Source organism: Puma concolor, chromosome A3 (genome assembly GCF_028749965.1).
Source record: "Puma concolor isolate L17-30 chromosome A3, mPumCon1.1.hap2, whole genome shotgun sequence".
Lineage (NCBI taxonomy): Eukaryota > Metazoa > Chordata > Mammalia > Carnivora > Felidae > Puma > Puma concolor.
The window spans coordinates 39,738,578-39,764,041 of NC_141669.1; the positions used below are offsets into that span (position 1 = coordinate 39,738,578).

At 38.2% G+C, this 25,464-nt stretch overlaps 1 protein-coding gene across 3 annotated transcripts in view; it reads left to right on the top strand.

Moving 5' to 3' along the window:
* Positions 1-25,464, top strand: part of LOC112864346 (E3 ubiquitin-protein ligase RNF103) — a 110,809-nt gene that overhangs the window by 53,018 nt on the left and 32,327 nt on the right. The window contains exons 1-2 of one of the 3 annotated variants that reach the window (XM_025927413.2): positions 463-636; positions 24,778-24,838. In XM_025927413.2, the coding sequence (XP_025783198.1) occupies positions 592-636; positions 24,778-24,838 (106 nt within the window). In that variant the 5' untranslated portion in view covers positions 463-591. Of the gene's footprint in view, positions 1-431; positions 637-24,777; positions 24,839-25,464 lie in introns of those variants that run through there. The other 2 variants (XM_086700654.1, XM_086700652.1) reach the window with 2 other exon arrangements.

Genomic DNA, 25,464 nt, shown 5'->3' on the forward strand with positions numbered 1-25,464 from the left:
AAGTTACCATTACTGGTACTTGGTAAAGGGGGTAGAGAAGGTGATGCCCAGGTTAGAGTGACTAGGTGATGGTGGCGACAACAGAGGGGAGGGAGGAACAAGTCTAGCGGGAGAAAGAAGGGATCGTTTCTGGCTTGCCGCAAGTTACGTGCTTAGGGGACTCATGGGTGATGCCGTGGGAAAAGTGGTTGTAAATGTACCTCGTCTGGGTGGAGACAGACTTCCGGTACCACAACATACAGGTTTAAGAGAAGTTATCAGAAGCAGCTGTAATCACCACATATAGTTAGTAAGTTCGTATCTTCCAAAGGAATCACTTCCACACCCCACAAAAACACGCCTAACTCGTCACTACCATCTACAAATCCCCTCCCAGAAGGGGCGCAATTGCAACAATCTCTCTGACGAAACTGCGCCTGGCCCAATTCTGCGCATGAGCCGGACGCATGCGCATCACCTTTCTCGCGGCCGCTGCCTTCTCTGGGAGTCTGGGCTCCTTTCCTCACGCCCGCCCCGCCCAGGCGGCTCTCCGTGACCTGCCTGGGCGCGGGGAACGGAAAGCCAGAAGGGGCAAGACGAGTTCAATTCGCCATGGGGCTGTTTGGGAAAACCCAGGAGAAGCCGCCCAAAGAGCTGGTAAGGGCTACGGCGGCGGCAGAAGAGTCGGGGGATTTGCGTGGGGCGTAGTGGAGTTGGTAAGCGACTGGCCCCTCTCCCTCGCAGCACTGGCCAGGTGCCACTCGGCCCCCATTTCCGGGGCCTTCCACTCGACCGAGGTGCCAGAGGAAGAGTCTCTAAGGAGGCGGCCGTGGCTAAAAAGAGCCCTGCTACCTCAACACTCCACAAGGCAGCCTGGGACTAGATAAAGAATTTCTCAGCCTCAGTACAGGGCTCGGAGGTAGCAAGGCGGTCCTGGCCCCTGGAAACCCCTTCCCCTGCCCGCGTTGGTACATCCAGCCCGGAACCTTTCCCTGCCGACGCCCCGCCTCTAATGCCCGCCTCCGGCCATCGGCCGCCCTGCAGTTACCCGCAGAGTCGTCCTCCGGGAGCCCAGCCACAGCTGCGGGAAGAGGAGGGACCTGCCGCCCCTTCCACCTGTCCCGCTGCGTTGAGTGGGAGGCTCTGTTTACTCCTTCCCTGCCCTACAGCGTTATGTTGACTGCAGACATATGAATTGTAGTAGGCACCCGACTCGTGCGAATGGTACCCAGGTACTCTGGACCTGGCTTAGAATTCTGGGTCTACCTGTTAACGGAGATAATGTCGGGATAATGTGTAGCGGTTAAGAGGGTCCTGCAGAGTCCGTCTTCCTAAATTTGAACCCTGGTTTTCCACAGACCAAGCATTGTGATCTAGGGAAAGTTCATTTCTCTGTGCCTTAGTCTTGTCTATTAACTGGGAATGATAATAGTTTGACTTCAGAGTCATGGAAGATGAAAGGCTGTAAAGTTTTGGCTAGTAGTGCTAGTTAGGGTTAATTCTTTTTTTTTTTTTTTAAATATATGGGTTTTTTTTTTTTTAAGTTTATTTATTTTGAGAGAGAGTAAGCTCAAGTAGGGAAGAGGCAGAGAGAAAGGGAGAGAGAGAATCCCAAGCAGGCTCAGTGCTTTCAGCACAGAGCTGGACTTGGGCTCCATCCCATGAACCATGAGATCATGACCTGAACCGACATCGAGAGTTGGTCACTTACCCGACTAAGCCACCCAGACACCCCTGGGTTAATTCCTTTTATATTCTACAACCTTGACACTTAAGTGCAGACCAGTGTCAGCATCACTTGGGAGGTTTTTAGAAATCGGGAGCCCTACCCAAGACCTATTTAATCCTAATTTGAATTCTAACAGGTTAATCAGGGATTTGTGTGAATATTAAGGTTTGAGAAGCATTGCTTTACAGTATCCAGTACAGATTTATCCATAATGGAAGCAAACAAACCCTGAAATCCTTTAATAAATGATCTCACCTGTTCAGCTTTTGTGGGCAAGTTTAAAAAAAATTTTTTTTGTTTATTTTTGAGAGAGAGAGGGACAAAGTGTGAGTGGGGGAGAGGCAGAGAGAGAGGGAGACACAGAATCTGAAGCAGACTCCAGGTTCTGAACTGTCAGCAGAGAACTCGTCTCGGAGCTTGAACTCACGAACCGTAAGTTCATGACCTGAGCCGAAATCAAGAGCCGCTCAATGACTGAGCCACCCAGGGGCCCCTACAGGCATGTTTTTAGAACCAGTGTCCTACAACATGAAGTTGCTGGGACATAATGTCTGTGTTTATGTTGGTTGTATTTGTTAATCATACATCCTAAAACAATACTTTATAAATATTAGTTTCTTTAGGCAACTTACTCAACTCTGTAAAATAAAAATTGTGGTGCTTAAATGAGGTAAGAGTGTGTGACATTACACTTGTATGTGTAAGCTGTAGAGCATTGTAAACATGCATGTTTGGTGGCATGTATGTATTCAAAGATGCTTGTCATTGTAGAAGTATATTTTTGTTGTTAGAGAAAGATTATTTCAGTGTTTGACCTCAGCTTTGCCATTCATAAGATAAGATTCTGGGAAAATAGTTTCATACTATTTAAACTGATCTCTTGTATATGTGTTACTTGTTTAACACAGTATTTTTAAATGATAAATATAATTGCTAAGAACATGATGTCAATGTACTCTTTCGAGTAGGGTAACCTACCTAGGAAAGTAAATTCACGCCAGAAAATTTTAGAGCTAATGCGTGAGATTGGTTTTTAAACCAGTGGAGTATCATAAAGATGAACTAAAGAGGGGTGCCTGGGTGGCTCAGTCAGTTAAGCGTCTGACTTTGGCTCAGGTCATGATCTCACAGTTCATGAGTTTGAGCTCCACGTCAGGCTCTGTGCTGACAGCTCTGAGCCTGGAGCCTGCTTCGGATTCTGTGTCTCCCTCTCTATCTCTCACCTGCTCATGCTCTGTCTCTGTCTCTCTCAAAAATAAACTTAAGACAAAAATTTTTTTAATTAAAAAGAAAGATGAAATAAACAGCCAAGGAATGTATCATCTAGCAAGTAAGATAAGCATTTCAAAAACAAGTCTGGGGGGTTCCTGGGTGGCTCGGTTGGTTGAGCGACCGACATCAGCTCAGGTCGTGATCTCGCAGTTTGTGAGTTCGGGCCCCACGTCGGGCTCTGTGCTGACAGCTCAGAGCCTGGAGCCTGCTTCAGATTCTGTGTCTCCCTCTCTCTCTGCCCCTCCCCCACTCTTGCTCTGTCTCTCTGTCTCAGAAATAAACATTAAAAAAAAATTTTTTTTTTTTTTTAAAACAAAAACAAGTCTGGATTGGGTACTATCTACACATTATAGGAAGTAAGACGTTGGAGTCATCACTCTTAGGCTGGGGTGATCAGAAGTGGTTTGGCCCTTTACTATCATGTTTTCAACACATCTCCTGGTATATTGGCTATATTGTGAATTGGTTCTTGACTAGTTGGTAGGATTTTTAGTATTAGATTATTTACTTTAACTGGTGCAAGAGACACCCTGCTCAAGATTTTCTTCAAGTTTTTCTTCAAAGTACTTCAAGCTAACATTTGAGTTCTGATTGTATCTTCTAATTTGTCAGACAATGTTTCTGTTTGCTTTAGGTTCAGCTTCTACCAAGTTCTCTGTATAACTTGTGACTTATGACCAAGGAAAGTGTTTTGTCACCTGCCACAGTTCTTTTGCACTGAGTTTGTAATTCCAAAAAGTGCCAATGAAGCAGGAATGAGAACTACTTTTTTTTTTCCTCTGTGGAGCTACTGACACATAGATAAAGTATTGGGAGTTATATATGATTAAGAAAACATTTAGTATCAGGCATTTTAGTTTTAGTTTGGCATTTTTTAAGAGGGAGAAAGAGAAAAATGGTCAGCTTTATAAAAGAACTAAAGGTAATTAAAGCTAAAGATGATGTTGGCAGAGAGAGAAGAAGAGAGAAAGAAGGAGAGAATTGACAAATGCCATAGTCTCAGCTGGGCAACTCTTGAGTTAGGATAGATTTATAGTATGTCTTCCACTGGGGGCTGGAAGATGAGGGCATGTGGGTCCTGGTCCCAGCACAGGATAAGCAGGGGCCAGGTGCAGCTGTGTCACACCATCATGATTGTCATTTAGGCCATGGTCACAAGTCAGGCAAGTAAGATATGGGTGGTGTTCACACAACTCTGGTATAGTATGAAGCACAGAGTGTGTGCTAAATATGTGTTGAGTACAAATGAATAATGATAAATAAATAATGGTTGGAATAAGATCAAGGTTTAAAGTCAAATAGTCCTAAGATGAACGGTGTTTCGGGGGTTACTCCCAGGAAACATTTTAGCTATTTAAGGAACCTTACAGACTAAAGTCGTCACCCTCAGGCATCTCAGAGGCTTTAATGGAGACGTTTTAGTGGGGAAACTTGTTCTATCTTAAAGTGGCCGAGTGGAGAGGCACCTGGGTGGCTCAGTTGGTTAAACGTCCAACTTCAGCTCAGGTCATGATCTCACAGTTCATGAGTTCAAGCCTCACGTCAGGCTCTGTGCTGACAGCTCAGAGCCTGGAGCCTGCTTCCAATTCTGTGTCTCCCTTTTTCTCTGTTCCTCCCCTGCTCACTCTGTCTCTCTCTCAAAAATAAATAAACATTAAAAAAAAAATTTAAAAAAAAAAAAAAAAAAAGTGGCCGAGTGGAGAGCAGATTGGGCCTGCTAAGGATGAAGGAGGCTTATAATTTATTTAGAAACTTGTGATTGCAATGTGATGGGAATCAAGAGGTCATGTAATTGTGCTGGAAGGAGATTCTTCTCTTGGACTTGAGGTTCTGCTGGAAAATTATGCTGCCTTTGTTAGGGATTTTGCCGATTTAGCCTCTGGGTAGAGTAGTTATAATCATGGCAGCAGAATTCCTAAATCATATGACTAACTTACATCCTAACTTAGTCTACTGAGTCATGTCTCATGGTTGTGGGTTGCTATCAGAAAAGAGAAAAAAATGAGATGGGGAGATGGAGGAAAAGAGAAAGCTTCATTTACTTTTAGTTCATACAATAAACATTTATTGAGATATTTTAGTGTTCATTGGGTTGGATATATGGTTTTCAAAAATAAGACACTGGATGACAACATCAAAGAATACCAATGTTCCTAGGGCAGACTGGCATGTGAACACTTATATTTTAGTGTAAATAAGGGCAGTGAAATAAGTATATGCAAGATTTGTGATGTCACAGTGGAGGAAGTGATTAACAGTTCAAGTGAGGAAGAAGACCCGGTCAGGGAGGATATCTGGGTCTTGTCACAAGATACAGTCATGTGGATGATTTGGTATAGAATTACGAAAGGGGGAATCCCAAGCAAAGTAAACTGCATATACAAGGTGTGGAAGTGTGGAACATAGGTTGGAGGAACCAGAAAAAACTGAAGAGTGGTCAGAAGATGAAATACTGTGAAATCTGAGTGGGATGCAGGGGGAGTGATGGCAGTGTCAGATATAAAATTGGAGGGGTAGATAGAGGGCAGATTAGCAAAGGCTTGTGTGTCATGCCTACTAAGGATGGGAGCTTTTAGAATAGTGGTTTGGAGCAAGAATTGAAGGGAAGGGACGTGGGTTTGGAGGCCAGTTAGTGGTCCAGGTGAGAGATGATGCTAGTCTTAACTAAGCTTGGAAATATGGAGATAGGATAAGGTGAATTTTAGAAATATTTAGGATATGTGTTCAGAATTTGCTAATCTAGTGGATGTGGAATAAGAATGCAGAACTAATTCTTAGGTTTCTGTTTAACCTCACCTCCAGTCAAACCCATCATTCCCCTCAGTGTGGTACCATGAACTGAAATTGAGAGAATTAAGGAAAAGAACAAGTTTGATGAAGTAGTAATAGTGGAGGAGAAGGAACCACAGAGTTCAGTTTTGGACAGAAGTCCGTAAATCAGGGAAGACAGTAGAGAAAAGCTTATCCCAGGAGAATATTTTTCTACCTTGTCTCCTCAACAAAAATCTAAGCTTCTTGAGAGCAAGGATCATGTTTTTCTTTATCATTCACTGGATCAGCATAGTGTTGAACTCCCTTAGCAAGAGTAAGGTGCTTATCAAATATTTGCTTGATGAACAAAAGTAGAGATGGTGAGAGAACAGCTCCAAATATTTGCTTGATGAACAAAAGTAGAGATGGTGAGAGATCAGCTCCACATTTGAGAGAACAGCCTACTTGTCTCTTGTATATCCGTCTGACAGTGATCACAGTATGCAAAATTTGACCTAAGTTATATTTGTTCCTTTTGGTAAATTTCTACTTATATGTATGTTTTAAATCTTGAAGGATACAAGTTTACAGAGATATGACTTATTTAGGGAATAAATAATTTTATAATTAGGGAAAGGTGCTAAGTAGCTGAGGGTCAAAAGTGGGAAGGGAGCTTAGTTTTCACTATATCCCTGTTTTAGTCTGCTCAGGCTGCTGTAACAAAATACTATAGACTAGGTATCTTATACATAACAGAAATTTATTTCTCACAGTTTTGGAGGCTGGGAAGTCTAAGATCAGCGCACCCACAGATTCAGTGTCCTCAGTGGTGAGGACCTTATTCCTAGGTATAGATGGCTATCTTTTCACTGTGTCCTCACATGGCAGAAGGGGGAATCAAGCTTTCTGGGGTCTCTTTTGTAAGGTCACTAAACTCATTCATGAGGGCTCTGCACTCATGACCAAGGCACCACATCCAAATACTGTCCCATTGGGGATTATGTTTAAAATATAAATTTGGTGGGGTGGCACAAACATTTAGACATACAAACTGTCTATAGCAGTGTGATTAGTGTATCCCAACCTGAGTCCTGGAATCAGCCATTTCTCCAAGGAGCACATATTCTGTGCAGTTGAATTCAACATAAGTTATTGAGCATCTGTTTCGTGCCAGATGTTGTATATGGGCTAAGTGAATAAATAAAAGATCTTTAACCTTCTGGAGTGGACAGTCTATAAGTAATTATAAGTACAATGTGGTTTACAAAAGGAAGGAGGTATAGCATTGTGTGTAATTATGCTGCAAGGGGTTTAACCTGTCCTTGGGGTCAAGCAAGACCTCCTCAAAGTAACCTTAAAGCTGAGACTTGAAGAACAAGTTCAGAAAACATGTTCTTTAACTATTTTCTTGACTACTGCTAACATTTGGGGGAAAGAAATACTTTCTGGTAGTCATGAGAAAGTGTTCTATCAATTCTATCAGTTGCCACCTTCTACATAGTTATTAAATTGCTCCAATTCATGTCTCAGTGCTTCTAATTATAGAAATACTTTAACAAGTATAAACATAAGGTATAATTTGTCATTTTAAGATGTTAATAAATGGATATTGAGCTTAGTCAGAATTATCCTGAAGATTTGAAGTGAGGCCTTTTGAAAACTAGTTTGCTTCAATTAATTATAGGAAAAATATCTATTTTCATATATAAAGTTGAGTATACTTGTGTGGGCCAAATTCTAGGTTCTGTTTTCGGTTCCATTGATTTATGTGTCTATTCTTTGGTTGATACTACTCTGTCTTGAGTACTGTAGCTTTATATTGTCTTGAAATTGGATAGTGGGGAATCTCCCAGCCCTGTTTTTCTTCACTGTTATGTTGGCTATTCTGGGGCATTTGCCTTCACATATACATTTTTATTTATTTATTTATTTATTTATTTATTTATTTATTTATTTATTTATTTATATTTTTAAGCTTATTTATTTTGAGAGAGAGAGAGAAAGAGCAGTCACGGGAGAGGCAGAGAGAGAGAGAGAGAGAGAGAGGGAGAGAGAAAGAAAGAATCCCAAGCAAGCTCTGTACTGTCAGATGTGGGGCTTGAATTCATGAACTGTGAGATCATGAGCCGAGCCAAAATCAAGAGTCAGACGCTCAGCTGACTGAGCCACCCAGGTGCTCCTACATACACATTTTAGATTCAGGTTGTTGATATCTACAATTATAGATTTTGGTGATTTTGATTGGGTTGCATTGAATCTACAGAAGGAGTTAAAAAGAATAGATGTCTTTTTTTGTTGTTTTTGTTTTGTTTTGTTTTTTCAGTTTTTTTTTTAATTTTTTTTTTCAACGTTTATTTATTTTTGGGACAGAGAGAGACAGAGCATGAACGGGGGAGGGGCAGAGAGAGAGGGAGACACAGAATCGGAAACAGGCTCCAGGCTCCGAGCCATCAGCCCAGAGCCCGACGCGGGGCTCGAACTCACGGACCGCGAGATCGTGACCTGGCTGAAGTCGGACGCTTAACCGACTGCGCCACCCAGGCGCCCCTGTTTTTTCAGTTTTAAACTATATTTTATTTTATTTTATTTTTTAACTTTTTTTTTAATATATGAAATTTATTGTTAAATTGGTTTCCATACAACACCCAGTGCTCATCCCAAAAGATGCCCTCTTCAATGCCCATCACCTATCCTCCCCTCCCTCCCACCCCCTATCAACCCTCAGTTTGTTCTCAGTTTTTAAGAGTCTCTTATGCTTTGCTTATGCTTATGCTCTTATGCTTTGGCTCTCTCCCACTCTAACCTCTTTTTTTTTTTTTCCTTCCTCTTCCCCATGGGTTTCTGTTAAGTTTCTCAGGATCCACATAAGTGAACACATATGGTATCTGTCTTTCTCTGTATGGCTTATTTCACTTAGCATCACACTCCCCAGTTCCATCCACGTTGCTACAAAGGGCCATATTTCATTCTTTCTCATTGCCACGTAGTACTCCATTGTGTGTATAAACCACAATTTCTTTATCCATTCATCAGTTGATGGACATTTAGGCTCTTTCCACAATTTGGCTATTGTTAAGAGTGCTGTTATAAACATTGGGGTACAAGTGCCCCTATGCATCAGTACTGCTGTATCCCTTGGGTAAAGAATTGATGTCTTTTAATGTTACCTTCCAATCCATGAACTTGGACTATCTCTCCATTTATTTATATCTTCTTTTATTTCTTTCATCGGTGGTTTGTAGTTTTCCAGTAGATCTAATACATATTATTTGATTTATACTTGAGTGGTTTTTTTTTTTTTTTTTTTTTTTGGTGCTACTGTAAAAGTTTTTTTTTTCAAATTTCAGATTCCAGTTATTACTGGTATATGAGAAAGCAGTTAACTTTTGTATGTTAACATTCTGTCTTACAACTTTGCTATACTTGCTTGTTAGTACCAGGAGATTTTTTTAATTGATTCTTTGGGATTTTTTTGTTTTTAACAGAAAAAAATCATGTCTTCTGTGCACCTGTGCGTGCACACACACACAGTTTAATTGCTTTCTTCTCATTCTGTATACCTTTTTTCATGTCGTATTAGCTAGGACTTCATTACAGTATTGAGTAGGAGTAGAGAGAAATATCCTTGCTGTGTTCCCAATCTTCGCATGAAAGCTTCTAAATTCTTACCATTAATTATGATTTTAGGTATAGTGGGGGGGGGAGGTTGCAGATTTTTTAAAAAATGTTAAGAGTTTCCCTTTCTTTATTCAGGTTTGCTGAGAGTTTTTATGGTGAGTAGGTGTTGGATCTTGTCAAATGTGTTTTCTGTGTCAATTCACATGATTTTTCTTATTTAGCTTACTGATGTGGGTTACAGTAATCGATTGTTGAATCTTGAACCAGCCTTCCATATCTGGAATAAATTCCAGTTGGTCATGGTTTATAATTCTTTTCATATATTTTTGCATTCAATTTGCTAACATTTTATACAGGGCTTTTGCATCTGTGTTCATGACAGCTACTGCTCTGTAGTTTTCCTTCCTAGTAGTGTCTTTATCTGGGTTTGGTATTAGATTAATGCTGTCATAGAATGAGTTAAGAAGTGTTCCCTCATATGTTTTCTTGAAGATTTTATTCTTGAAAATTGTTTTCATTTCTTCCTTAAATGTTTGAGTACCTATTTTCAGGGGTTTGTTTTGGGAGGGGGCTATATACCTAGGAGTAGAATTGTTGGGTCATATGGTAATTCTTTATTTACCTTTTTGAGAAACTCCAAAACTGTTTTTTTTGTTTTTGTTTTTACCGTGGCTTCACCATTTTACGTTCCCATCAGCAGTGTACAAGTGTACTATTTCTCTGCATCCTTCCCAACAATTAAAAAAAATTTTTTGATAGCCAATCTGCTGGGTGCAGAGTGGTACCTCATTGTTTTGATTTGCATTGCCTTAATGACCAATGAAGTTGAATATCTTTTCATGTGCTTGTTGGCCATTTGTATATCTCCTTTGGAGAAATGCCTGTTTATGTCCTTTGCACATTTTTAATTGGGCTGACTTTTTGTTGTTGAGTTGTATGAGTTCATTATATACTTATAGTAAGCTCTTATCAGGTACAGGATTTGCAAATATTTTTTCTCATTTTATAGGTTATTTTTTTTTACTTTCTTGATAATATCCTTTGATGCACAGTTGTTTTTAATTTTGATGAGGTTCAGTTTATGTATTTTTCTCTATTTGTTCATTCTTTTAGGACATTTCTAATTATCCATTGCCAAATCTGATACTTTCAAGAGTTTTAACAGATTTATAACCTATAGCTAAGTCTTTGATTTGTGTTATATGCTGGAGGTAGGAGCAGAGCTTGCTTTTGAAAGAAGAAATCATGTTTGCATGATATATCTCTGTATGCCTTTACCTTTACTCTTAGTCTTTATATTTAAGTGGGTTTTTGGTAGGCAACATATAGTTGAGTCTTCCTTTTTTTTTTTTAATATTTATTTATTTTAGAGAAAGAGACAGAGTGTGAGAAGGAGAGAGGCAGGGAGAGAGGGAGATACATAATCCAAAGCAGGCTCCAGGCTCTGAGCTGTCAGCACAGAGCCTGATGTGAGGCTTGAACTCAGGAACTGTGAGACCATGACCTGAGCCAAAGTCGGCTGCTTAACCAATTGAGCCACCCAGGTGCCCCAGTTGAGTCTTGCTTTTTATCTCCCCCCACCCCACCACCACATGCTGTCTTTTAGTTGGTTTTTTAGACCATTCACATTTTTTTTTTTTTTAAATGAAGCCCATTGCAGGGCTTGAACTCACAACCCTGAGATCAAGACTTAAGCTGAGATCAAGAGTCAGGTGTTTTTAACTGACTGAGCCACCTAGACCATTGGTGCCCCTTGACCATTCACATTTAAAGTAATGATTGATATAGCTGCATTAATGTCTACAGTGTTGTAACTGGTGTCTGTCATACTTCTTTGTTATTTTTTTCCCATCTTAAAAAAATTTTTTTTTGTCTTGTGTGATTTTATTTTTTATTTTTTTCAACGTTTTTTATTTATTTTTGGGACAGAGAGAGACAGAGCATGAACGGGGGAGGGGCAGAGAGAGAGGGAGACACAGAATCGGAAACGGGCTCCAGGCTCGGAGCCATCTGCCCAGAGCCTGACGCGGGGCTCGAACTCACGGACCACGAGATCATGACCTGGCTGAAGTCGGACGCTTAACCGACTGCGCCACCCAGGCGCCCCTGTCTTGTGTGATTTTAATTGGGGATTTTATATGATTCATTTTATCTCATATTTTTGCATATCAATTACAAATTTTTAAAAACATTTTAGTGGTTATCCCAGATTTGAAATATACATTTGTAATTAACTAGCTTAACTTTTTTTTTTTTAATGTTTATTTATTTTTGAGAGAGAGACATACAGAGTGTGAACAGGGCACAGGCAGAGAGAGAGAGGGAAACACAGAATCTGAAGCAGGCTCCAGGCTCTGAGCTGTCAGCACAGAGCCTGACGTGGGCCTCGAACTCACAAACTGTGAGATCATGACCTGAGCTGAAGTGGGATGCTTAACTCACTGAGCCACCCAGATGCCCCAAACTAACTTAACTTCTAATAACATACTGTTTCACATGTAATGCAGGTAACTTTCTAGCAGTGTATTCCCAGTTCCTCTCTCCTGTCCAATATGACGTTGTTCTCACTCATTTCACTTATCCATATGCTATCTTCATCCAATACACATTTGCTAATATTGTTTTTAATTTTTAAATGTTTACTTATTTTTGACAGAGAAATAGAGCATGAGCAGAGGAGGGGCAGAGAGAGAGAGAGACACAGAATCTGAAGCAGGCTCCAGGCTCTGAGCTGTCAGCGCAGAGCCTGATGTGGGGCCTGAACTCACAAACCGCGAGATCATGACCTGAGCTGGAGTTGGACACTTAACCAACTGAGCCACACAGGCGCCCCCACATTTGCTGTTATTGAACAGTTATCTTTTAAATCATTTAAGAATAAGAAAAGTAAAAATTTTGGCTTCACTTATTTTTTTCTCTGATACTCTTTATATAGATGCAAGTTTCTAACTATATAATTTTTATTCTCCCTGAGGAACTTTGTTTAAACATTTCTGGTAGGCCAGATCTGCTGTGATGAATTCCCTCAATTTTGTTTGAGAGTCTTTATTTCTCCTCTTTTGATAGATAATTTTGTTGGACATAGAATTCTAGGTTGGTGATTTTTTTCCCCAACACCTTAAATATGTCCACTCTCTTAGTGCTTGCATAGTTTCTAACAAGAAGTCATTTGTAATTCATACCCTTGTTCCCCTGTAGGTAAAGTGCTTTTTTGCTCTATCTTCTTCCAAGATTTTCTCTTTGCTTTGGTGTCTCAGTTTGAATATGATATCACTAGTTGTCATTTTTTGGATTGTTATTCTACTTTGTTCCCTTTACTTCCTGGATCTTTGGTTTGGTGTCTGTCATTAATTTTGGAAAGTTCTCAATAATAATTATTTCCAGTATTTTTTCTGTTCGGTTTCCTCTTTTATCTCTTTCAGGTATTCCAGTTATGTGTATGTTAACATCTTTTGAAACCATCCCATAGTTCTTAGTCATTTTTTTTCTTTTTGTTTTCATCTTTTTCTTTTTAAATTTCAATTTGGGAAGTTTCTATTCAGTGGCTCAAATTCATTCATTCATTCCTTGGCTGTGTCCTGTCTACTGATAGACCTATCAAAGGTATTTTTCATTCTGTTAGAATATTATGTTTTATATTTCTAGCATTTCCTTTTGATTCTTAGTGTTTCCATTCCCTGTACTTGCTTACATTATTCATCTCTTCTTGCATAATGTCTACTTTTTTTCTTTTTTTTTTACAAGAGCCAAAACATGTCAATCTTTTTTTTTTTTAATTTTTTAAAAAATGTTTATTTATTTTTGAGACAGAGAGAGACAGAGCATGAGCAGGGAAGGGGCAGAGAGAGAGGGAGACACAGAACGTGAAGCAGGCTCCAGGCTCTGAGCTGTCAGCACAAAGCCCGACGCGGGGCTCGAACTCACAACCTGTGAGATCATGACCTGAGCCGAAGTCGGACGCTTAACTGACTGAGCCACCCAGGAGCCCCAACAAACATGTCAATCTTTATGTCATATCTAGTCCTGGTTCTGATTCTTGCTTGGTCTCTTCAGACTGCTTTTTCTTGCTGTTTAGAATGCCTTGTAATTTTATGTTGAAAACTGGACATGATACATGAAGCATTAAGAACTAGGGTGAATTGGTCTTCAGTATGAGGTTTTATGCTAATTAGGCTAGGAGTTTGGCTTTGTTAATATTTTTCTGGAGCTATAGGTGCCATAGGCTTAAAGTTATTCTAGTGTGCCTGTTTTTATCTCCTTGTTATCTTGGACATCCAAAAAAACTCCTCCTTAGATAGATGGATAAAACTTACCTTGCATCTCTTTTAGCTCTAGTTTATTGTTCTACTATTGGTGTGATGGTAAGATGTGGGGGACTGGAGCATTCTATAATCTTATTAAGTGTTTTTGTGGCCTGTGTCCCTGGACTATGACATTTGCAAGTATTTCTTAATTTTTTGCCCACTTCTGGTGACAAGAGAAGATTTAAAAAAGAGCAGTCTGGTACATGCCCTTTTCCAAAGTGGAACAAGGCTCTAGTAAGGTTTATTTTATCGAAGAATAGGCCTTTGTTATGGAAGACAGTCTGTGCATATTTCAGAGTGGTTACTTTCCTCCTCCCTCTGTCAGAAACACAAGGGGGATCTTTCTTGCCTTTTCAAAATGAAAAGCTTCTGGAGGTAAAACCCATGCAATAGTGGTGTCCCCTAGGAGTTTCATTCTCATGATACTTTATACCCATCCTGCAGCAACTAGTCAAAATTACCATTTAAATGTTCCTTCCAGTGTTCCAGGTAAGCATGTCTCAACTGTGATTTTCTGTATTCACCTCTCTCTTTCCACATTTGCCCTGTAGTTTGGTTAATAGTTTGCCCTGTAAATTTTTTTTTCTTCTCTTTTCTTTAATTTTCTTTTCTTTTCACTCTTTTTTTTTTTTTTTTTTTTTTTGTTATAGGACAAGATGACTTCTGAGCTCTTTATATATTCAGTCAGAGCTGAATCTGAAATTTTTCTCCACTTTTAAGTGCTACTTTTCACTCATAGAATTTGGGATTGAGATTAATTTTTTCTTTCAGCATTTTAAAGACGCTCCATTGTCTTCTGATTTGCATAGTTTCTTTCGAGAAGTCTGATGTAATTGTTATTTTTGGTCCTTTGTGATTATGATTAATGTGTATTTTTTCTCCATAGCTGGTTTTAAGATATTTATCTCTGATTTTCAGCATTTTAAATATAATGTGTGTAGGGGCACCTGGGTGGCTCAATCGGTCACGTGTCCAGCTTCGGCTCAGGTCATGATCCCGTGGTTCATGGGTTTGAGCCCTGCATCAGGCTCTGTGCTGACAGCTTAGAGCCTGGAGCCTGCTTCGAATTCTGTGTCTCCCCCTCCCTCTCCCTCTCCCCTGCTCATGCTGTGTCTCTCTCTATCTCTCAAGAATAAATAAACAAAAATTTTAAATATAACGTGTTTAGGTGTGTGGTGTAGTGTTACATTCTGTTATTTTGTTTATTTTTGGTGTCTCCATGGCTTTGGATTCTCTAAGCTTCTTAGATCTGTGGTTTGATACTTTTCATTATTTTTGGAAAAATTTCAGCCATTCTGTCCTTAAATACTTTGTTTTCCTTCTCACTTCCTGCTGGAATACCAATTATACATCTGTTAGACCATTTGTTGTGTCTCGTAGTTCCTGAATACTTTGTCTTATTTTATTCTGTTTTTTAGTTTGGGTAACTTTTATTGACTTTAGGTTTGTTGATTCTTTCCTCAGCTGTGTTTGATGAGCCAGTTAAGACATTCTTTGTATATGTTTCAACATTTTTCTACCATATTTAATTGAGACTGAAAGTGGATGTGAGTGCCCATTGTGCCTGTGGTTCCTGAGGTTCTGTGCTCTCCACTAACCCATTCTTGGACTTCATCAATTTATTAAAAACTTTAACCAGGTTTTCCTTAATTGCTCGTAAAGTACCTGCCATCCCATGCTGTGTCACAGCTGGTTTAGTGTTCAGTGTTCCCTCTCTTCTTGGAAGTGAGTTTGTTTATATTTCATATTACTTCGTTACCTTGTAACCTATTTTTTGGCAAGTTCAGGAAAAGTTATTTTGTAGTTCATCCAGCTTTGTCTTACTGTCTTATTGAGAGTCTTCCCAGTTTTCAGTATCTCAGCAGAGATGGAAGTCTCAAATTCTTTTTGGAAAGTGCCCCCATTAAATTAGACCCATTTCTTAAGTGCCTTTGTTTACATTTTTTTCAACCAGTGTGTATTATATCCTTCTCTATTTTGCATCCATTTGCACATTTTTCTTTCGTGATATTGTTTTCCTGTTACTACCCTAAATATGCCATATGTTGGTCCTTACAGTGGAATGTATGACTTATTGAAGCCTTTTTGAGAGATGAATATGTATTTTTGCTGTTAGAAAACTTGTGACTTTAATTTACTCTGGTTTGGAAATAAGTATAGGTAATTCATTAGTTACTATTTTTCCTGTAATGAAGACAGATTGACTTTAGTTTTCAGTAATCATTTGCCATACATTTTTCATTTATTTTAGAAGATGCTGATTAAATGTCAGTTATGAAACTGAAACAAAATCTGGGTTTTTGTAACTATTTTGAAGTTTTGGGTGATTGTATAACAGAGAAGGGAGTGTGGCATCTAAAACAATTAAAAAGGGGTGCCGACTGGCTCAGTCAATGGAGCATGAGACTCTTGATCTTGGGGTTGTAAGTTTGAGTCCCACGTTGGGTGTAGAGATTACTTAAAAATAAAATCTTTAAAAAAATAAAATAAAACAATTAAAAAAAATACTCAATAAGTGTTCCTAATATTATGGGATAGAATTTAAAAGTATTTCTGGGGTGCCTGTGTGGCTCAGTTACTTGAGCATCCAACTCTAGATTTCAGGTCATGATCCCAGGGTTGTGGGATTGGAGCCCCGTGTTGGGCTCTGCACTGAGTGTGGAGCCTGCTTAAAGACTCTCTCTCTCTCCCTCTGTCCCCCTCTCCCACTTGTGTGCTCTGTCTCTAAAATTAAAAAATAAAAAGGATTTAAAAATACTTCTTCCAAAGATGATTTAAAGCACTTATAAACTGGGTTTTTAAAAAAATTCATAAAATAGTCTTACATTTTAAAATTTTAATTGAAATAAAGTTGACATAGAATATTAAATTAATTTCAGGTATACAACATAAAGATTCAGTGATCATATACATTATGAGTATCCATGATAAATGTATTACAGTACTATTGACTAAATTGTCTATGTCAAACTTTTCATCTCCATGATTTATTTTATAACCAGAAGTACGTACCTCTTAATCCCCTTCACCTAATTTGCCCATCCTTCTTCCATTCCTCTCCTGTTTGGCAACCACCAGTACTCTATGAGTCTGTTTCTGTCTTTTTTTGTTTGTTTCAGTTTTTAGATTCTGCATAGAAATGAAATCTTGTGATGTTTGCTTTTCTTTGGCTTATTTTATTTAGCAGAATACGCTCTAGGTCCATCCATGTGGCCACAAATGGCAAGATTTCATTCCTCTTTACAGCTGAGTAACAGTCCATTTGTGTATATGTGCCCCACCTTTATCTGTTTATCTATAGATGGACACTTAGGTTGCTTCCATGTTTTCACTGTTGTAAAGACAGCTGCAATAAACATGGGGTGTATATATCTTTCTGAATTAGGGTTTTTGTTTTCTATGTGTAAATATCCGGAAGTAGAATTACTGGATCGTATGGTAGCTTAATTTTTAATTTTTTGAGGAACCTCCATACTGTTTTCCCTAGGGGTTGCACCAATTTACGTTCCCACCAGAATGCATGAGGACTTCCTTTTCTCCATATCCTCACCAACACTTATTTCTTGTCTTTTTGATGTTAGCCAGTCTGACTAGTGTGAGGTGATAGCTTACTGTGGTTTTTGATTTGCATTTCCCTAATGATTAGTCATGTTGAGCATCTTTTCATGTGTCTGTTGGATGTCTGTGTATCTTCTTTGGAAGATATTTAGGTCATCTGCCCATCTGTTAATCAGATTGATTTTCTGGTGTTGAGTTATGGGAGTTCCTTATATATTTTGAATACTAACCCCTTGTTGGATGCATCTTTTGCAAATATTTTCTCCCTCTGTTTGTTGCCTTTCTGTTTTATTGATGGTTTCCTTCATCGTGCAAAAGCTTTTTAGTTCCATATAGTCCTAATTGTTTATTTTTGCTTCTGTTTCACTTGCCTGAGAAAAATATTGTGATATTTGATATTCAACAGATTACTACCTAAAATTTTCTTTTAGGAGTTTTATGGCTTTAGGTCTCACATTTAGGTCTCGAATCCATTTTGGGTTTATTTTTGTGTAAGGTGTAAAGAAGTGGTCTGGCTTCATTCTTTGGCGTGTAGCTGTCTGTTTTCCCCAACACCATTTATTGAAGAGACTGTCTTTTCTCCATTGTCTATTCTTGTCTCCTTTGTCATAGATTAACTGATGATACATGTATGGGTTTGTTTTTGGTCTCTCACTTTTGTTCTCCTGATCTATGTGTCTGTTTTTCTACCAGTTCCCAAACTGTTTTGTTACTATAGCTTTGTGGTATGTCTTGAAATCTGGGATCATGATACCTCCAGCTTTCTTCTGTCTCAAGTTTGCTTTGGCTGTTCAGGGTCTTTTGTGGTTGCATACAAATTTTAGTATTAGTTGTTCTAGTTCTGTGAAAAATGCTGTTGGTATTTCTATAGGGATTGCACTGAATGTGCAGATTGCTTTGGGTAGTATGGACATTTTAACAGTATTCTTCCCATTCAGAACTCGATGTTTTCCACAATTCTTTTTTTTACCTTTTGTTTTTAAAAAATATTTCTTGAAATAGGTTATATTTGTACATAATAAAAAATTCAAAAGGCAGCAAATTGTTCGGTTTCCATCTTTGAAACAGCAGTTTAATTTCTTATGGATTCTCCCATTGTTATTCTGTAATGTATGGACATATAAATATTTCTATCCTCTCCTTTTCTCTCTCTCTTCTCTCCCCTTTCTCTGTTCCTTCATTCTCTCCTTTCTCCTCTCCCTCTCTTTACCCTTATTTCTCTCTCTAACGTATATAATGTCATACTATAAATGTCCTTTACTTTTCCGTTTTCATTTATATTTTGAGAATTAATTGCATGGGTAGTCCTCATTGCATTGCCTTTTTCTGTTTAGTTAGAACATAATATCCATTCGTGGAAATTCTTTAACTAATAGAACTAACTAGTGTTCTTTTGATATACATTTAGTTATTTCTAGTCTTTTGCTACTATAAACAATGTAACTGGATTTTTACAAAAGATATTTCACCATTGCCATGTATTGTATTAGATTTGAGAACTCACCCCTTAAGGAATATGAGCAGTTAAACATTTATATAATGAGAAAGTTTGAAACAACCAGTTTTTAATGACTTTTATTTTAAGCTTCTGGATTTATTTAAGCATTGGATAAGCTTCAGTTGAAAGATAAACTGTAAATAGCTGTAGTAATAAGTTGATAGCTTCTTATCTTTTTGAATTAGAATTTTCTCTGGGACACCTGGGTGGCTCAGTGGTTTAAGTGCCCAAGTTTGGCTCAGGTCATGATCTCCTGGTTCGTGGGTTCAAGTCCCATGTTGGGCTCTGTGCTGACAGCTCAAAGCCTGGAGCCTGCGTCGGATTTTGTCTTCCTCTCTCTCACTGCCCCTCCCCCGCTCACACTCTGTGTGTGTGTGTGTGTGTGTGTGTCTCAAAAATAAGTAAACATTAAAAAAAATTTTTCTCAATACTGGACATGTAAGCAAAATCTGGAAATAAATTGGATGCTAAGGTTGTTATAACACTGTAACAACTAATTTAAAGTTTTGTCTTTCATCAATACAGATAAGCTGTTCTCATTTACTTACTTCATAGTAGTACAGATTTTGAATGTGATCCTATATGATAAGTGTGTGTTGGCATACTTCTTGTATTTGTGAAGTTATATGTTAGATTTATTTGAAAGATTTTGCTCTAAAAATAAGTTTAAAAATCACTGCACTGGTTCATTCTGCCTCATTTTTTTTTTTCAACGTTTATTTATTTTTGGGACACAGAGAGACAGAGCATGAACGGGGGAGGGGCAGAGAGAGAGGGAGACACAGAATCGGAAACAGGCTCCAGGCTCTGAGCCATCAGGCCAGAGCCTGAGGCGGGGCTCGAACTCCCGGACTGCGAGATCGTGACCTGGCTGAAGTCGGACGCCCAACCGACTGCGCCACCCAGGCGCCCCCATTCCCTCATTTTAAGGCTTAAATTTGAATTGTGAAACCTATCGTAGTTGTGGTTCCTGGAATTTTAGTAACTGCTACAAGTTGGTACTCTTCATGGGTGCATTGCTTCCACTTGATTGGCTATCCTCAGGGATTAGCAGTTGAAAGCAGAAATAATAGGAACTAATCAATATTTGACCCATGAAAATAAAAATCTAAAATTTATGTTTAGCACCAGATTAGGAATAACTTGCTGCCTTACAAAACTCATTGCTATAATAGACGTAAATGTTTTTTTCTCGCAACTTGAATCAAATAGCTTTACCCATCAATGTTGCCAGTTCAGACAAACATTATTTAACCACATTTATTTTTGTACTCCGTCCCCTTAGTCTATAGAAAAGGACACTGTTTTGCCTAGGTCCTTTAGTGGTTTTTGTTTTTGCTGAGTAAAATGTTACAGCCCCTTTCTCCTCCCCTCCTCCCCAGTCCACCATAGTGGATACTCACATGGTTCCCTTACAAACTTTTTGAGGTCTCTGCTCAAAAGTCACCTTAGTAGTTGAGCTTTCTTCCATCACCCTATAAAAAATAGCAAACCTCCCCCGCCACTGCTCTCATCCTATTTTCCTTGCTTCATTTTCTCTGTAGCACTCGTTTTGTGACAGAGTATTTACTTGTTTATTTGCTTACTGTCTTTTTCTTTATTAGAATGTAAGTTCATAAGGTGGAGTCATTGTCTCCTGCTATATCGCTAGCACATTGAGCAGGTACTCAGTAAACGTTTGAATGAATGTATGAGTCTTGGGTTTCCTTTCCTCCTGGTTCTGAAGTTCTGGTTAGATTATAAGAGTGTCTTCAAATTTCTTCCTATATCTCTTAAAATAATTTTGACAACTTGTGTACCCTTTTGGACAGTTATAAATCAATATTTAATATTTGTTACAATTTTAAGTAAAGTTGCACAGGATGTAATTTTTGGCATATTGAAATACCGTAAAATTGTTATATCACTCTTTTAAAAGCATCACGGCAATTTGATCCCCATCAGTATTCATTTGAAACATACATGCACACATTCTTATTTATAGTCAGGCATTTTTTCATTATTCTCTTTCTTCTTCAAAAGAGAATTGCCATTTGTTTCCATTCTACTTTCACCACATGAATTTCTCCTAATGTGATACTTCTGTGCTTGAAATAATTTATTTTTTTTTTTAATTTTTTTTTCAATGTTTTTTTTAAATTTATTTTTGGGACAGAGAGAGACAGAGCATGAACGGGGGAGGGGCAGAGAGAGAGGGAGACACAGAATCGGAAACAGGCTCCAGGCTCTGAGCCATCAGCCCAGAGCCTGACGCGGGGCTCGAACTCACGGACCGCGAGATCGTGACCTGGCTGAAGCCGGACGCTTAACCGACTGCGCCACCCAGGCGCCCCAATGCTTGAAATAATTTAACAGTCATCCTATTATACTTGTAACAAAATACATACATACCTCTTATGAGAAAAATGCTCAGCAAACTAGGAATAGAAGAGAGCTCTCTTAACATGATAAATAAAGGGCATTTATGGAAAACTACAGCTAACTATGTAGTAATGTGAAAGACTGAAAGCTTTTTTTCTAAGATTAGGAGCAAGATAAAGATACCTGCTTTTGCCACTACTGTTCAATATTGTACTAGAAGTTTTAGCTAGAGTACTTAGGCAAGAAAAATAAATAAAAGATACCCACATTGAAAAGGAAGAAGTAAAACTATATTTGCAGATGGCATGGTTCCATACATAGAAAACTCCCAAAGAATCCTCATGTACAAGATACTTATTAAGTGAATTCAGCAAATTTTCAGGTTTCAAGACAATTATAAAATAATTAGTTGTAGTTTTTACACCTGCAATGAAAACTCTTAAAAGGAAATACAGAAAAACATTTGTTTACAAAGGTATCTAAAAGAACAAAATATTGAGGAATAAGTTTAACCAACGAAGCAAAATATTTATACACTGAAAACTACAAAATATTGCTGGAAGAAATTTCAGAATCATGGATTGCAAGACTTAATGCTGTTAAGATGGCAGTACCACCCAAAGCAATCTGCAGATTCAATACAATGCCTATCAAAATTTCAAAAGGAAAAGTTGATTCTCAAATTTCATATGTAATATAACAGGCCCTGAATAGCCAAAACAATACTGTAAAAGAAAAACAAATTTGGAGAATTCATAGTTTCTGATTTCAGAAGTTACTATGAAGCTATAGTAATGTAAACAGGGTGGTATTGGTATAAGGATAGACACATAGGCCCATACATGTATGACCAGTTGATTTTCTGCAAGGGTGCTAAGACCATTTAATAGTGGGTAGTCTTTTCAACAAATGGTGCTGGGACAAATGGATATTCACAAGTAGAGAAATGAAGCTGAACTCATACATCATTCCATATACAGAAATTAAGTTAAAGCTCTTAGAAAACCATAAAATTCTTAGATAAAAACATAGGGATAAATCTTCATGACCTTATATCTGGCAATGGATTTTCAGCTATGACACCAGAAGCACAAGCACCAAAAGCAAAAATAGACAAATTGAAATTCATCAAAATTAAAAGCTTTCATGCATCAAAGGACATTATCAAGGAAGTGAAAAGGTAAGCTATAGGATGGGAGAATATATTTGTAAATGACATATCTGATAAGGTTCTACTGTCAGAATGTAAAAGAACTCATACAACCAGCAACAACAAGACAGCTAAACTTAAAAAAAATGGAAAGAAGACATGAATAGGTGTTTCTCCAAAGAAGATACGCCAATGGCCAACAAGCACATGAAAAGATACTTAACTTCACTGGTCATTAAGGAAATGCAAATCAAAACCACAATGAGATACTGTTTCTGCAGGTCCAACAGATTGGCGGTAATAAAAAAAAAAAATGGAGGGTAACAAGTGTTGGTAAGGACGTGGAGAAATAACCCTTGAACATTGCTGGAGTGAATGTAAAATGGTGAAGCTTCTTTCTAAAATAGTTGGGGAGTTTCTAAAAACGATAAACATAGAATCACCATATGATGCAGCAATTCTACTCCTAGGTCTATATTCCAAAGAACTGAAAATAGGAATTCTAATAAATACTTGTATACGAATGTTCATGGCAGCACAGTAACTAAAAGACAGAAACAACCCAGATATCCATCAAAGGATGTATGAGTGAACAAGTTGTGGTGTATACATACGATGAATATTACTCAGCCATGAAAAGTACTGAAGTATTGATACTTCAAACCCCCAAACACTGTACTAAATGAAAGAAGCCAGGCACAAAGGACTACATATTGTGTGATCCCTTTTATATGAAATAGTAAAAATAAGCAGATCAAAAGAGAGCAAATTAGTGGTTGCCAGGGAATGGGGAAGGAGGACATAGGGAGAGATCATTTAAAGGGTATGGTGTATTCTGACATGTTAAAAAAGTTTTGAAACTGGAGAGAGTTGATTGCAAAACATTGTGAAGGCACTAAGTGTCCCTGAATTGTGTATTTTGAAATGACTAGTTGTAATGTGAATTTTACCTAAAAAATGCCTATAAACCTGTTAACATTTTAAAAAGTTTATATCCATATGGTTTTAAGTCCTTTACTGTTTACTTTCTTCTTCTTGGTTGGAGTTATTATAGTTGTTGCAAAATAAATTTTGTACAGATTTTGTTAAATAATGATTTTAATGAAATCATTAAAAAGTGAAATTTATTGGAACTACATCTTTTAATTGTATAGATTTTTTTAATGCCATTTAGTTCATGTGCCCATGGATGAATACTGCATGGTTCAGCATCATTTCTATTCCCATTTTATTTATTATTTTTAATTTAAAATCCCACAGCCATTGTTTATTATAAAGGTGAACCCTGATGCTTATCATGGGCTTATTGGTTGGATTTCTGGTAGTGATCACAGGTAAACGTTTTGGATTGGCAGAGATGGAGGTCAGCTACCAGTAGGGGCCAGTCACACCAGATGAGGATGTCTTTCCTTAGGCCACCATGGCTTGGAGGTGGACCAAATGTGTGAATCTGTGCCATGTGACCACCACCCTCTGTACAGACACAGAGGTGCATGCCAGCGAGTTGCTCCTTGCCCAGAAGCAGGGCAGGTTTCAGTAGCTTGTGTTGCAGCATGCCTAGTTGGACCATCTCCAGGGATCGCCCATTCACCTAATGAGGCTGGTACCCCAATTGCAGTGTGCCACACCTGTGACCATCCTCCTGCCTCCAAAGACCTGTGCCAACTGCAGAGAGCCTTTGGACGGCACTGGCTAGGAGTATGGACAAGAGAGCCTCATCACAAGGTGCCATAACCGGAAGAAAGCCCTCTTTTATGTTTCATTAGACTCTAATGTTGAGAAACGTTGTTAATATAAATAGATGGTAATGGAAGTTTTATTATTTCATTGTTCCCGAGTTCTTTGAAATTATCGTATGCCAAAGAGCGTAAAGTGATGTAATGTAAATTTAGTTTTAATGGTTCATCAGCTGACAACTCAGATTTTCCTTCGTATTTTTTTTGCAACTGAAGAATTAGAAAACACTTCAGTTGCTTAAGAATTTGATAGTCATTAGAGTAGTTTAGTGTTTCCTCAATACCTACACTAGTATTTCCAGCTGGCCCTATGTTTAGTGCTTTAGAGGTTTTTGCCTCTGAGGGAAATATATCATGGTAATAAGAGACATAGGTCAGAGGAATTTCTGTTGTTTGTAAAATGAAAAAAAACATTGTTAAAAAGGGGAAGGAAAAGGTGACACAGGCAGAGCAAGTTTTGAAATAGTTACGTTTAGATGTTGAAAATCTTCTGATGCCCTTAAAACCTATCTATTTATGCCTGTGCACCTCTTGAAAAATGTTGATGTACCTGCAGGGTGTTGAACTCTCTCTGAGGTCTTCTGTAAAGTGCTTCTTACTGCCTGCATTCAGATAAGAATCTTTAAATAGCTTGTGACTTCTATGTACTGTGAATAAAAACATGGAAGAAAAATAGAATTTGGCCCTAAAGCTTTTGTTTGAAAACGGATTTACTGATTTTGTGTCTGGAATAAATGTAGAGTTAACACAAAATTCTTTAAAATTTGGTGAATTAGGAGTTTTGGCTTTTGTTTTAATTCCTTTTCTAAAATTTTTCCCAGGTCAATGAATGGTCATTGAAGATAAGAAAGGAAATGAGAGTTGTTGACAGGCAAATACGAGGTAAATTATAATTTTATGTCTCCTATTCCTTACCCTTTTGGTGTATTTTGTATTAGTTCATAGAAATAAACTGCATCTACCTATTGTAAGACATAGTTTATTCTTATATGAATTGTTTATAGCTGTCCTAATCATTTTGCTTTCTAATCATTGTAAGAAAAGCATATACATTTTATAAGAGCTAAGTCTTTCCTCTGGCCTTCAATTCAGCTATTCAAGGGGCTATGTTCATTATCTCTGACTTCCTAGAGATTAGGTTAGTGTTGGAAATAAAGCTGGTGCTCACATATTGTGATGGCTAGAATAATGACCTTCCAAAGATGTCCACTTTCGAATCTCAAGAATCTGTAAATATGTCACTTATGTGACAAAAGGGACTTTGCAGATGTGATCAAATTAGGGATCATCAGGTGGAGAGATTATCCTGGGTGTCTGGGTGGGTCCAGTGTAATCACAAGGAGCCTTACAAGAAGGAAATATGATGTTGAGAAAAAGTGAGAAAAAAGGAGATGTGGCCATGGAACCAGATGTTAGGGTAATGTCCTTTGAAGATGGAGAAGGAGGTCATGAGCCATGCAGTTGTCCTCTAGAAGCTAGAGAAGGCAAGGAAATTGATTATTCCTTGA